Raw genomic sequence first — 14,572 nt, forward strand, 5'->3', positions numbered from 1 at the left:
ATCGTTGTACTGAGGTCGCAGAAAACGTTTGGATCACTGTGATCTCTCTGGGCTTGGAAGCAAGGTTCTCAAATCCTTCTGCAAGTGCAGAGAACACTTCCTGAAACAACTTCAGGCGAAGTAGAAATCTACCCTTCGTAGCCACACTGACACTCCTACAATTTGTCATTAACATCAGACAATTATAAGAAATATTTTTTGACTAATTAATTTTTTTTGTCCAATTATTGTATAAGCTTTAGTTATTGAACAGCCATTACTGTATATGGATGAATATGATGTGCAACCAGAAACAACTAGTTTTAAAATACAGCACTGGGTTTGCAGTCCCAAATTAGGGCATAATTTAATTTATGATGGACAACACATAGTTCATCACATAGTTAAATGTTATAAGGTGCACCCTTGCACCTTATAATTATTTCTATCTTTATTCTCCACATTTTCCATCTAAATATTTTAGTACCTAATAGCCACTATTTCATTTTAAGTTACTTAACATTTTTATTCTTTACTGGCCTGTTTTTTGCACCTTCTAATGACTGAATTAGTAGCTTAGTTTTTCTGATAAAGCTTCTTTTCTTGTTCACACTTATTACTTTTCAGTCTGCCCATTTTAATTTTCCTTATGCTTAACTTTCATATGCCTTCAGCTGTTTTTCCTTCCCCCTTTTTTTATGCCCACGTTTCACATCAACAGAAAATTCACATCGAACATAACACTTCATAAGTTCCTTTAATCTAACTCCCATCATACTTCATAATAAATAATAATCTTTCTGTAATATTTTTTCTTCATAATACTCTTTCTGTTAAATGCTTCCTTATTAATTACTAATGTTTTTATTTTGTTTTCACAATTTCAATCTTCCAGTATCATGATGTTTAAGTACCCTACATTGTTTTACTTCTTCTATTCTTTGTCTTTCATTTCTGTTGATATTCATTGTCTTATTGTTTCCTGTCCTCATTACTTTTGCTTCATAAGATATATTTTTATGGTCATAACATGTCATAGTATCCAAATTTCAAAATTGCCTGTGTTTCATCTCATAAAAACCCCATGTCTTTTGTGAACCTTGTATAAATTATTTTCCTTACGTTTATGTTTGCTGATCCCTTGTTCTTTTCTGTACATTTTTTTTGTTTTCAACATATTAATAAAGACTCCTGGCCTTATTCTACTTCTTCCAGCAAACTCCTCAGTACATCCTTTACTTTCATAGAAATTTTCTAATCTATTACAGTTCTTAATTAAATTTCTGTCTTTCCAATCTATAACTTTGTGTTTTTTAATGTTTACATTGGTTAATTCCATTTGATATATTTGAGTGATTTTTCATATTGATCCAGTAAACTAACTCCTGTTTCCATTAGTTCGTATTAGCCCTTCCTGAATCAATATTGTTCTTCTGTGATCACTTGCTCCAATTTTTTATTCAGCCTGCTCAGAATTCACAGAAGAATCTTAGAATCTGTCTAGAAACCTATGTATCTTTAATCTTCTTCTCCTACTAAAGAAATGTGTGTACTGTTGTATGTAATTTTTCATATTTAACCACAATTCATTTGCAATGTTGCCTTCTCTATTCTTATCTTCAGTAACTAACTACTTCCTTACTTCTTTAGCCAATTTTTATTTTTTCTATATTCCATTTATTTAATTCCTCTACTCTTTTAACTCTTCCATACTATATTTATTTGCTATCAGAAGTATTACATGATCATTACAAATTTTTAACACTCTTATGTATATTTTTTCTCATTGTGATTTCTATGTTTACAGGCTTCTTCATTTGTTTTTAAACTACTTATTTTTTATGAATACTTTATTTTCCTTAAAAAACTTAACAAGTGTTTCTCCCGTTTCACTCCATTTGTCTAGTTCATACATTTTCAGTACTTGGTTTTCCTGCCCTTCCCCTAACACAGCTCTTAAACTCACCATTATTATCCTACTTCCTTTAAATTTTTATTTCATAAACTTCTCTACCCATTTATATATTTTTTCAGTTGCATCATCTTCATATCGATCAGTTTGTATGTATTAAAAGTTAAGTCTTTTCATCCATTCCTATCCTGTCATTTACTATCTTATCGGCAGAAAAAATTATACTTTGTGTACATATTGCAATTTTTAAATAATTCTTTACCCAAATCTCTTCTTTTTTTTTCTTAAATAGTACATTGAAAAATATTCCTGTTAACTTCACCTTTTCTGTCCCATCTTGTTTCACCTACACCTATTACATCCATTTTGTTTATTTTTATCAATATTGTTTATTTTTTATTTACATTTCAATATGTTCACTTATGTTGTCTTTCCATCTCTTGTATACTGCTTTCTAGAAGTTGATTGCCAAAACCTCTCATGTATCTTATCTTCCTCCAAAGATCCAAACATGAGGAGATTTTAGATTAAGGCCATTTAAGAAAACAATTGTATCACTATTCTAAAACTTGGAGAACTGTTCTTTCCACTTACATACTGGCTGCTTCTAAAACATGGAAAACAGACAATATTTTCCATCGCTTTTAACATAGAGAATAGACTGTGCTTTGAAGCTCCCCTAAATGAGAAACAGATGCTTCTGTGAAGTACCTCTGTTAGGATCCTAACCTTTGACTTTTCTGTCTTGGGAGGCCCTATCATTCATTAAGCTGCATAGCTCTCAGGATGGAGCTACAGCCACACCACCATAATTAGATTCTTCTGTTTTATCAGCACAGAGCACTGTTCTGTTTTATCGGCACTTGCTTAACTGTAAGTACTACGGTGAAATAAAAGCAAATTACTATGAGTTATTACATATTCTCAGTAAAGAACATAAGTTGTTATGTTCCTTATATCATATTGTGAAATTATAAATTTAATTGTTTATGTATTTATATCAATGGATTTTTATGTAAAATCAAATTAAATTAAGTATTTATCTCAAGTACAGATAAAATTAAATTAAGATCATCTTAAGTTCAACATGTGTAATTAATTAGTTATGTTTATATCTGTGTTATATCCTGTACCTCTTTTCAGACATCTGGGTAAATAAAAGAAAAATAATGTATGCCACAAACATAATCTAAAAATTTTAAAAGCAGTGACAGTTTGATAAACTAAATTAGTTTGTATGAATCTAATGATACTAATAGGAGTCACTATGCAGCAATGTGTCAGTACAATCACGCTTTCTTTTCATTTGCAGCAGTGAAACGCTTTCAAATGCAGTCTGATCTGTAGTAAAAAAAATCCAAAATTTAATTCTGGCGTTAGTACTTAGATGTCTCAGCATCAGTTAATTGATGCAAGACTAAATGATTTATCTTCACTAATTCTGTGCTGTTTAATTGTGATATTCCTAATACACAATGTAGTACTATATCTTGTCATAAAAAAATAATAAATAGACAATTAGAAAATGTTTTGTGTTTAATGTTTTCATTATTGTTATATAATTTCTGTTTCTTTTTTTGTTTTTTTTTTTGAGGTTTCAGGGATACTCTTTTGGTCATTAACCCCTTTTCACGTAAAAAAAAGAAAATATTTCTTTCCCTTTCCTGATATACTGCTAGCAAGATAGTCAGTAGACTAGTTTTGTCAAAAACAGATCATCTAATACTTGTCAAAAGGTTATTAAAAACCCCATGACAAGGGTGAAAAAGTCCCTTGCCACTTAAAAATATAAAACATTTCTATTGAAACGTCAAGTCTATCAAAACTACTACAGTTATATAACTATTAAAAATTCATCCTTTCATTAAATTTGTCATTGTGTAAAATTCTTAACATTCTTATTTCTTATCGCCTAGGTTTGCCCTTAGGTCATCCTTTCTTTCTTCTTTTTCCTTCTTCCTGAAGGCCTTGATGTTGAATTTAAAGGTATCTGATGCCTCCAAGATGGAACTTTCTGATCCTTCGCAGTAAACTATAGTGGATGTCTTGTTGCTGGTATCTGATACTGGCTCAGATGGTGTGGACAACAGTGCATCTGAGTCAAGACTTGTTGCATTCCCTGCTAATGTGTGAGGGGGTAGCTGAAGTGCTCGCCTGCTCATTTAAAGGCCTCCGCCTCATTGTTCTTTCAAAATCCATTTCCTCTTGCGTCTCTACAGTTCCCTGAGAGTAGGATCTGTATCTCAACTTTCACTATCTGTATATCCTGTTCAGATTTCTTCTGCAGTTTGGTTTCACATTCTTTCACCCTTTGAGTGGTTGAAAGTTCTTTTCTGAGTTCTTTAATGATCTTTGATTTAGAAACATCTGGTTTCTTTTTTGGTGGTTGTGGACTACTTTCTTGTGATAAACAATTCTTCAATTTTTCGTTAATTATATGGTTGACCATACTAACCAAAGCTGAGTTTAGAAACATCTTCTAGTTTACATGGAGCTGCAGAAGCTCCATGTATGCATTGGACACAATCGTGTCCAATAATACAGTTAATATATAGTTAATAATACAGTTAATAATACAGTTAATAATATAGTTGTGCTGCTGCATTGGACACGATTGTGTCCAATGCAGCAGCACAACTTTTCTCGCTTCATAATAGCTGAATTTTTGCATTGTTTTAACCTCTGGAACAGCTACTTCTTGTTTATAGAAGAGGCAATTACGAGATCTTGTTGAATTATTCTCATGACGGTTAACACAACATGTGAATCCCTGCACAGGTCATTGGGGTGTAACGGTTCTCCCCCCACACACATATCTGTTTCTTCGAACATCGTGCTGCAGTGTGTTCGATTCTCTGACATCCAAAGCACTGCAGTGGAGTTGGAATAAATGGATGAATGTCTACTCTATGGAATTCAGCCTTTATTTTCTCTGGATATTTTGGTTTGTCAAAAGTTAATACATGACACTGAAGGTATAACTTCTCCATTGCATTGAGTGTTCAGTCGCCGACACGCTACAACTCCTTGATTATGCAGTTCGTAGATGATTTCCTCCTCTCTTCAGTTCAGTAAGTCTCTGCAAATTACTACTCCTTTTGAGGTGTATAGTGTTCAATGCATCAAAACCTCAATGTCCAAGTTCCCATGTTCTTTGGCGTTCTGGCTTAGGAAGAGCCAAGGTTGTAGCCATAGTGATTGTCAGTCGTTAACCATTTCTATAAACAATCCAGTGCTTGTTTCTCTGGTCTCCTTTACAGATCCTCCTACAACTTCCATGATGCCTTGAGTGATCACGAAAAAACTAATCTTTGCAAAATCACCTTCCTTCCTCTTGACTAAATATTTTGAAATCGATTCGATACTCTTTGGCTGAAAATTAGTTTGATCCTTCTTTTCCTGGACTCCACACTCTTTTTTATCTGTAAGACAAAGGCTCTTCAAGACAAGGGTTTTTACGTGGACCCTCTGCCGTGGAAGTTGAAGTATCCATAACAATTGTTTCGCCAGTCAATATGTCGCAAGGTGCGAGCTGAGAGACTGTTGGGCATGCCCCAGATCCTCCCTGGATTCCCCCAGTCAAGCTGCCTCCCACAGATTTAACCGAGCCAGGGGGGAGTCAGGTACTGCCTGACCCATGATACCGACATCCTAGGGCTCACACATAGCAGTAAGGGCTTCAATTCCCTTACCCATGTGACAGTTCCTGCTCGTAGTAGCCCACCCTAATCAAGGCTTTACAAACGGGAAGAGGGATGAGCGTCAGCAATACCAGATCATGCTCGGGAACTGCCAGTTCTATAATCCAGGAGGAACTCCTGAGTAAGACCATTGTTTTCTGACATAGTGAAGGTACCAAAGTACCATGTTGATGTGCATAGATGTTATTGCACGGATGTGGGGTTCGATTTTGTCCAGGGCATTACTGTTAAATCACAGTCTTTATTATACCTGGTAGTAAACCCTTATTCACAGCCAGCCTCAAAGAGGCAAACTCGGGTTGAAACTATTGCGTAGGTGAGAAAATTTACATAACCATGTTCATAATTCCAAGACGTATGTGACTGCATCATGACACGCATCAGAGCCCCAAGGCCATTATCTATCAAGTTCAGAGGTTATATACGTCCTCATCAATGTGCAATTGTCTAAAATCACAGTTTTTTGTCTTTGCAGGAAGAGGCAAGGTTGAACGTCAATTGTCCTGAGCGACCTGTGAAGCAAGTGGGGAATCTCTCCCAGGGTGCTGATGACGATGGGTACTATTATAACTTGATCCTGTGACCTGACCCGCCGAATCCCTGTACTTTGAAAGTTTCTTTGCATGCTTCTGCTGGGTATTAGATGCCAGTAGTATCATCATGTCAATGATTCAGGTGATTTGTTTCTGTTTTTTGAGTCCCAGGTCCAGGGCCAGACTTTGGTGGAGGATGCGAGTCACATTATTGTGGCAGGATGTATTTCCCTTTGGGGCTAGGATCTAGGATCTGGCAGCTGCTAATTACATGTTCCTTGAACTCACTCATACTTCCACACAATTGGCAGTTGTCCACGAGCATAGTAGGGTCCTTGATTATGTGCTTTTGGTAATTGAGTGTGCTGATAACCAAATCCTGAATTTGAACGCAAATCCCTCAGTCTCAGCAAACAATTTGGCGTCCTTCAGCCACAAAAAGGAGACAGCGTAGTCAATCCCATCGTCCAGTACGGAGGCGGCAAACCTCTCTATAAGCTCACTTGCCCGCCATGCATCCATCTTCTGTCTTTCACTGGAAACCTTGTTCAATGGGGCATAATCAGTGTTGCTAAGGCGGAGGAGTGGGGTTAGACCTACATATCGCCTCACCTCTTGACAAAGCTTGCTGGATTCACCTAGCTCTTGAAAGTAGATCCTGAGGTCGAGAAACCTAAAGGAAAAACGTGACACCTCTGATACACTATCCCTTCCTATTTCCATCTGTTCCTTGCCTCGAGACAGATGGAAGCAAATTGTAGAACTGTGTGGGTGATGTGCTTGGTACCTGGTGAATTCACTCATAAGAATTCGGTTAAGCCCCTCAAGCTCCATCCTTGTCCATCTTAGAACACAGAAACTGTAGGCAACCAGCAGCACAGCGTAGTTGTTGATGCCCTTCACTTTATTGCCCCCCCACTTAACTATGACTTCATGATTGCACTCACATGAACCTTGAGACCAGATGTAAGGGCCTCCTTTGTGTGGCTGTGGCTAATACCCAAGCCAAGATATCGGTAGGTTTCCCCACGCTGTATAGCTGTCATGACTGCAAGGGATCCATGAACGGTACACTAGTCATCTATCTGTGACTAAACATTACACTAGTCATCTATCTGTGACTAAACATTTAACATTTCCATTATCTGCACCTTCTGTGCTTTTCTAGGAAGAATCCCTGTGTCATTACTTCTAGATTCTTCTTTCTGGAAGCTTCTCTACCCATTACAATATTATTTTTAAATTGTTGTATTATATATCAGGAATCAAGTCATGTCATTTATGAAATAGTAATGTTAGTTAATTACCAGTTATACTGGTAATATGCTTCATATTGTGAAGCATAATATTATTAAATTTTTATGACAAATAATGGTATTGTTTATTTATTACACTTTCTGTGGTAGCATGCAATGTATAATCACATTAAATCAAAATCAAATCGAATACATGAAGTAAATGTGTTAGTGTTTTAATAACATTATTTCTCTCTAGCATTCTCTAAACAGAATGACAGAAGCAAGCTTTATTCGGATAAACTACAATCTGTCACATAATTTTTTTTTTTACAGATATGAACCAGAATTACATCCTGGTGTAACTTACAAATTGAAAAAGCCCAAAGCAACGCTCAAAATCTTTTCTACTGGAAGTATTACTGTTACAGGTAAATATAGTTACATAAAAATAATGTTAAATATAAGTACAATAGTTTTACATGCATATATTATGAAGTTCATCAAAAATAAAATATTTTTTTATTTTATTTCTTTCAGATCGGCACTTCATGATATAGTATAGTACGTACCTGATTATTCTTTGAATTATATTATTTTTATATATTCATAGAAAGCAGTACTACTGCTTTCCATTCTTATTGGGTAGTGTCAAGCAATAAAATAATTTGTGTTATGATATCAGAAATTGATGTAATTTGATAAGTGTGTTGCACTTTTTTATTTGTCCCTATCATTATTTCTGAATTTTTTTAAATTGATTTTTTTTTTTTAATGGAAATTGTTAAACTTAAATACTTATCAAGATATGTAAACTTTCTAAGAAAAAAACATTTAAAAAAATTTATTCTAGGAAGTTGTTTTTGTAGAGAATTAGAAAAAAATAGAGTTACAGACATAACATTAAATGTTACGGTTATCAGTTTTGTCTTGAGAATGTTAAATATTTACTGAAGAAAATTAGAACATTTATCATTAAGACACCAATTATTATCATGAAGTAAACACATATCCATAAGAAAAGGGTTATTGTTAAATGTTATATTACAATAACCATAATATAACTTTTAACAATAGCCCCCTATTATTAGTTGATCTCATCTGAGATAAAATCATCCTATAAGTTTTTAATTAAAATTAGTTATGCCCCTTTTTATTCCAAGTTAGAGCAAAAAAGTGACAGAAAAATTGATTGAGATTGGATTTATGTTACAAGGAATGATAACAAAATAAACAAGAAAATTACAGATTATTTTTTTTAATATTGATAAGCCCATACATTTTTAATTTAATGATTTAAAAGGTTTTTCAAGTTAATTGTTATGAGGTTATTCAAAAAGTGTCTTGACAGTAGCAAATTAAAAATATTTCATATATTCATCACTTCTAGCTCATACTTCCTACAAAGTACTATCTTGTGGTTAAACCTAGCACTATTCCTATTGTTCAAAACATATCCTCGATAGAATGTGCTTTAATAAACATATTCTGGAGAGAACATATCCTTACGCAAGGAATAAATGAAATCATGCATTATCATAATAGTTTTTCTCTCCCACTTGTTTTTTTGAGACAGCATCTCAAAGATGACAGATAACTTCTTTATAGAGATATTTACTATCTTTTCTACCTTCATTAACGTAATCATCCTGATACATCTCCAGATTAGTCAAAGATAGGCATCACATTGGTTGAACTCTCATTCTAAGAGAGTTGAAACTCTACCATTGAAATAAAAGACATTGATATGCCTGGATCCATCATTTACCTAACTTTATCCATCATACTACCAGCCATACATACATATCCACCATACATACTTTATCCATCTTACTCATTTTACCTAACTTTCATCCCCTACTGTTATGTTCTTTGGCACAATTCAGCATGTCTTGTTATGTTAATGTGAAACTTAATTGTTCATTTGAGAGTAGCTTGTGTACAAACTTGCATCTACACTGCCTAAATCATTTTTTTCAAATTGCATTTATATCTAGAAAGATATTTCTGTTGGGAAAAAATCACAGTGTTGAACATGAGATATTATAAATGTCGTAGTTATGAGCTGTTGTCCTGAGAAGGATTTTATAAGAAGAATTTGTATTGTAGATAATTTTTTTTTTCTATGATCTTTGTCAGTCATATCAATTTTCCATGTATATATCAGTGCATTTCAGCCTGTTAATTTTTACATCAAGATTGATCACTCTGAATATTTATACTACTAAATAGTAAGATCGACCATTTTTTAAATGGTCAATTTTTATACTACTCTTTTATTTTATTAACTCCAAACATTTCTGTCAAATGCTTGTTGAAACTGAAATATCATTTTGGTTGTCACAAACTCCAATGGGAGTATCATGTTCCGTCACCTATCATGAAAATGATGTCAGACTGTTGAGCAGTGACTGACTTTAGTGATAAGACTAGAAAAAAAATCACACAAGTATGGCAAATGTAACCAAAGATTTGTGCTATACTACATCTCTTAATACCAGCTGCTTCAAAAGACGAAAAAGGGCAAATGCTTTAATAGATGTAATATTGATGTCTCTCTCTTTTACTGTTTAACCTCTAGAACCACCACAAGGTATTACTTCAGAGAATGATATGTATGAAATGTAAATGAAGTGTAGTATTGTAGAGTCTCAGGTCAACCATTCCTGAGTTGTTTGGTTAATTGAAACCTAACCACAAAAGAACACCAGTATCTGTGATCTGGTATTCCAATCTGTATAAAAGTACCTTAGAACTCCTCGAAATCAGTTGATTTGCGATGAGTTAACCAGTAGACCAGCCTGGTGGGCTCTAGTATTGAGATCTGTTTAAAAATATAAAAAGGTTTCATTGTGTAACATTGTAATTTATTCTGAAGATTTCTGAACTGATTTTCTTTTTTGCAGCACCTAGTGTTGCCGATGTTCAACAAGCAATTGAACAGATCTATCCACTAGTCTTGGAATTCCGTAAAGAACGATCAAAAGAAGATGAATTAACTTTAGAAAAACGACGTGCACAAGGTCGTAAGCGCAAATATTCTGACACTTTTGTTCAGTATGGGCATGAAACAGAAACAGAAGAAGAGGAGGAAGAGGAAGAAGAACCGGAGGAGGATGAGGGAGAGGAGTCTAATGAAGAAGACTGGGTCTAAATAGAATTTTTTGTATTTTTTTTTTTTATTAAAATTAGAGTTACTTGCTCATTATTTCTCATCCACTTTATTACCATTTTTTACTTGATTTTTTTTTTTCTTTTATATATGTAGAAAAAGTTGTTCTTTTGTATGCATTTAACATAAATTCTTTAAATTTGTTTTATTTTTCATCAAATACAAATTCTTTACAAGAAGTCAGTGTGTAATAATATTGTTTGTTTTTTATTTATTTATTTGAGTCCATTGTTTTTGTATATAGTTATCAAAATAAAATAAATATTTTAAGTGGATGAGTAATAATTTATTTTTAATTACATGTGTGGCAGCACTGCTTCTATAACTGGTGAATGTAGTTGAAAATGTTGACTATACCAAAGATTGTTTCAAAGTTTTGTGACTCTGATAATTATAATTATTATTATTATTATTGCTATTATTATTATAATTATTGTACTTCTTACAAATTCAAATTAAATAACTTCTATTACTGAAGATTAAAAATTTAATTAATTAAAATAACTAAGCCTATTATTATAAGATTAGTTGAAATACATTAAAAAATTAGCTAAATAATCAATTCAGATTTTTACTAATTTATGTAAAATGTTGCATTTCTCTAGTATTTTTTTGTACTATATATACTTTACGTTTGGATTCTGTTGTCTTTTTTTATGTTAAAGTTTTTATATCGATTACAAATGATGTTATATAGAAATGTTCATCATGGTTTATAAAATTATGTTCTAGATTAACTCGTTTTATTTTATATGTAAAATTTAGCAATAACATTGCGATGTAAGAAAGACTGGATTTTTTTCTTGATGGAAGTTATTTCTTAACTTTATGACTCCCACTTCCCAAATTTTGTATCATATATTTATACATATAATTTTTATTTTCTATGGATGATGACAGATTTCTGTGTGATGTGCTATTTATTTTTAAATGACTAAGTGGTGAAATTTATGTTACTATTATTATGACTATTACTGTTATTACGCTGTACAATAAGCAATAGTGTAATTTTACCCAGTAATTTGTCTGTTTTAGTGTGGTATTATTACTAATAATAATTATTCTTATTATTTTATTAAGTGTATTTTTTTGTATCTTTTTTTACTCTTTAAATAGGAAATCATTATTATAGCCAGGGTTTCCATTGTAACTCTTTCTAGCCCACTGTTATTAAGACTATATTTATTTATTTATATGCTTATTATTATATCAGTTGATTTTTTTGTTAATTTACTCATAAAAAAAATTATTGAATACCTGAGATTATTTGAATTTTTTCATGAAAAAATTCAACATAGTAAAATCTCTCTCAAACATTTGTCTTTGAAAACAAGAATAAATTTTAAACATCTAAATTTATATTTATGATCATTTTGTATTAAGGTCTTGTGATAAAAATTGAAAATAAAATGAAAATGAAATTTGTAAACAAGTACATTTAGTATTCATGCTATTACCATTAGAATTCATACTCTGTGTTAAAGTTAATGCACAAATTTTTTTCATCTTATAATGCAAGTGTAGTCGCTTCATGTCATCAAAGAATTGAATAGACTCTTGCAGAGAAAATTTAAACATTATTTGAATTTTGACACAGATGGTTACCCCTAGTTATAATTTCTTTTTTTTATCATCCAGTTTTGTTCTGAATAGGTTAATTTGAATTTATAGGGTTTTTGAAGCAACTATTACATGCTCTTAATAACATGTTATCTAGTATATAACCATGTAATATGTTATTAATGTTTATTACATTATGTATTTATTGTAACCAGTATATTTGAATTAAATCTAATGTAAAATATTTTTTATTGCTCTACTCATTTAAGTTGTCTAAGAAATTTATTTAATATAATCAGCTTTAATTAATTTTGCAAAGCTAGACAACAGTTAGACATGATGATACTTTTGCGTCTTCAGAGCCATTTGAATATTTTGAACTGTGTTGAAGAATAAAAAAATTTTATATATTTTAAAAGTAGATTGGGAACTAAAGAAACAAGATTTATTCTGTTGGCTTTAATAAATTAATAATTGTGAATAAAACACCTGACCGTTTCGTTTACAATGAAAGTATAAAAGCATTATTTTCTGTTCGGTAAATGTATATGTTACTTTTCATAATTTTGTTTTTTATTGCAAAATTGGTTAAATAATATTTTGAATAGTAATGGCCAACAAGAGGGGCAATCTTATGGGAGGGAGGGGTTTCACTGTAATAGAATAATGGCTTAAGATTAATATGGTTATTTATTCTGGATATTTTTTTTTGTAACTTATTTTTAATAACAATTTCACTTAAAATTGCTCTTATACCTAGATCAAGTTACCTAGATTTGAGTTTTTTTTATAATTATTACATAAAATTATTTTATGATTTAAGGTATTAACAATTGCAAAGTATCAACTGCCTTGAATGCTTTTTATACACCAGTTCACTAATATAACCAATTGAGTTACTTACAAAATTCAGTGTGTCTTGCTCATTTTTCATTACTTGTGTAGTTATTTTACTTTTGTTGGTATAAAATTCTATTCTCTTACGGTTATTGATAAATTACAAAAATTTGCTTCAATAAATTTAAATTAAGTCACAAACAAATTCACATTAATTACTAGACGTATAAACAAAAAGTATAATAGTTAATCTGGAAATAAGTTTTACATGGTGAAGAAGTTTAATTTTTCTGTCACTAGATGTTGTAGAATGATATTGGATAAAACATGTCATTTGTAAAATTAATAATTTTGTATTACAATACAGTTAAAAAAAATTATTTATAAATATTTCACACTAAAATATATTAGAAAAAACTGTCTTCTAAATGAGTACCATTTGTTTAAATGTAATTAAAATTAGATTTTATTAATATTTCTTTCTTATTATTTTGTTACTTTATTTATATTCTTGGCCTACTTGAATGATATAGCTATATTCCTGTGATAAAAATGTATATTTCAGTTTTGTTCCTTTACTTTCATTTTATTATGATAAATTTTTTTTTTAATTTTGATATTTTTTTAAACATTTGATTTAATTCAATTGTATTTGTGTTTGACCAATTGTTGTGTTTTTTTTTTTTCTATAAATACATATATTTTTTATTAAAATTTTATTCATACTATATATAATTAAAATTGTAAGTTAATTTATACTTTGATTACAGTCATGTTATTTATATTATATTTAATTCTCTGTTGTATTTTTTTATGTATTGATAAACAATATTTAATGCTATAGTTAAATTTCAATTTGTGATTTTTTTCTTACATGAAAGAAACTTATGTATCAAATCTCTAATTGAATAAATATAATTTATTTATTATTAAGTGGTGGTGTGTAATTACTTAATGTTTATTTCAGTTTTATTAATTATTCTGAAAGTTATGTTTTATACAGGTATCTTAATGCCTAATTATCAGCTACAATGATGTATATATATAATTTTTTTTAATAGCTCTTTTTCTTTTATAGTTTAAAAGCTCTTCTATAGTTAAAAGTATTTTGCTTGTAATGGAGATAATTTATAGATACTAGAAAAAGGTATCGTGTCTAATATCCATTATTACAGCTTCTACTTCCTAATTTCTGTTATGACTACATATTTACTTTGCTGGTCAGTTGAATGTTAATTGGCTTACTGCCTCTCTAGCCTCACACCATTTCTGCCATCTCTCATTACTTCGTCTCCACCCAGGAACAGTAATCATTCCTATTTAAGCTGGAACGGGGGAGTGGCGTGGCGACCAGAAGCATCACAAGGTGGGTATCTTCCCCTATGGGGTTGGGATGAGGTCTTCACGTCTTGACTCATTGCAAGTTTCCCATCATAAACCTTCTGTATCATTCCCATTATCTCTTCCTAGTACATGACTTGTTTACTAAATTCTGTTTTCTATTGTTATTGTTGCGTCATTCTCCTTTGCTAAGCCTAGAATCTTATATAGTATTTTGTTTATTTATTTGTTACAGTAGCATCATCAGCAGAAGCTAACTATTTTACTTTTGATATTTGTATCAGTTTATTATTTTGAGATTA

The 14,572-nt window shown here is 31.3% G+C and overlaps 1 protein-coding gene across 4 annotated transcripts in view; it reads left to right on the forward strand.

Moving 5' to 3' along the window:
• LOC142319088 (TATA box-binding protein-like 1) overlaps positions 1 to 13,856 on the forward strand; it is a 115,596-nt gene extending 101,740 nt beyond the window's left edge. For all 4 annotated transcript variants that reach the window (XM_075355978.1, XM_075355975.1, XM_075355979.1 and 1 more), the window contains 2 exons: positions 7,697 to 7,791; positions 10,267 to 13,856. In XM_075355978.1, coding sequence (XP_075212093.1) covers positions 7,697 to 7,791; positions 10,267 to 10,514 — 343 coding nt within the window. In that variant the 3' untranslated portion in view covers positions 10,515 to 13,856. The remainder of the gene's footprint in view (positions 1 to 7,696; positions 7,792 to 10,266) is intronic.
• Positions 13,857 to 14,572: the final 716 nt, after the last annotated feature.

Source organism: Lycorma delicatula, chromosome 2 (assembly GCF_047948215.1).
Source record: "Lycorma delicatula isolate Av1 chromosome 2, ASM4794821v1, whole genome shotgun sequence".
Taxonomy (NCBI): Eukaryota; Metazoa; Arthropoda; class Insecta; order Hemiptera; family Fulgoridae; genus Lycorma; species Lycorma delicatula.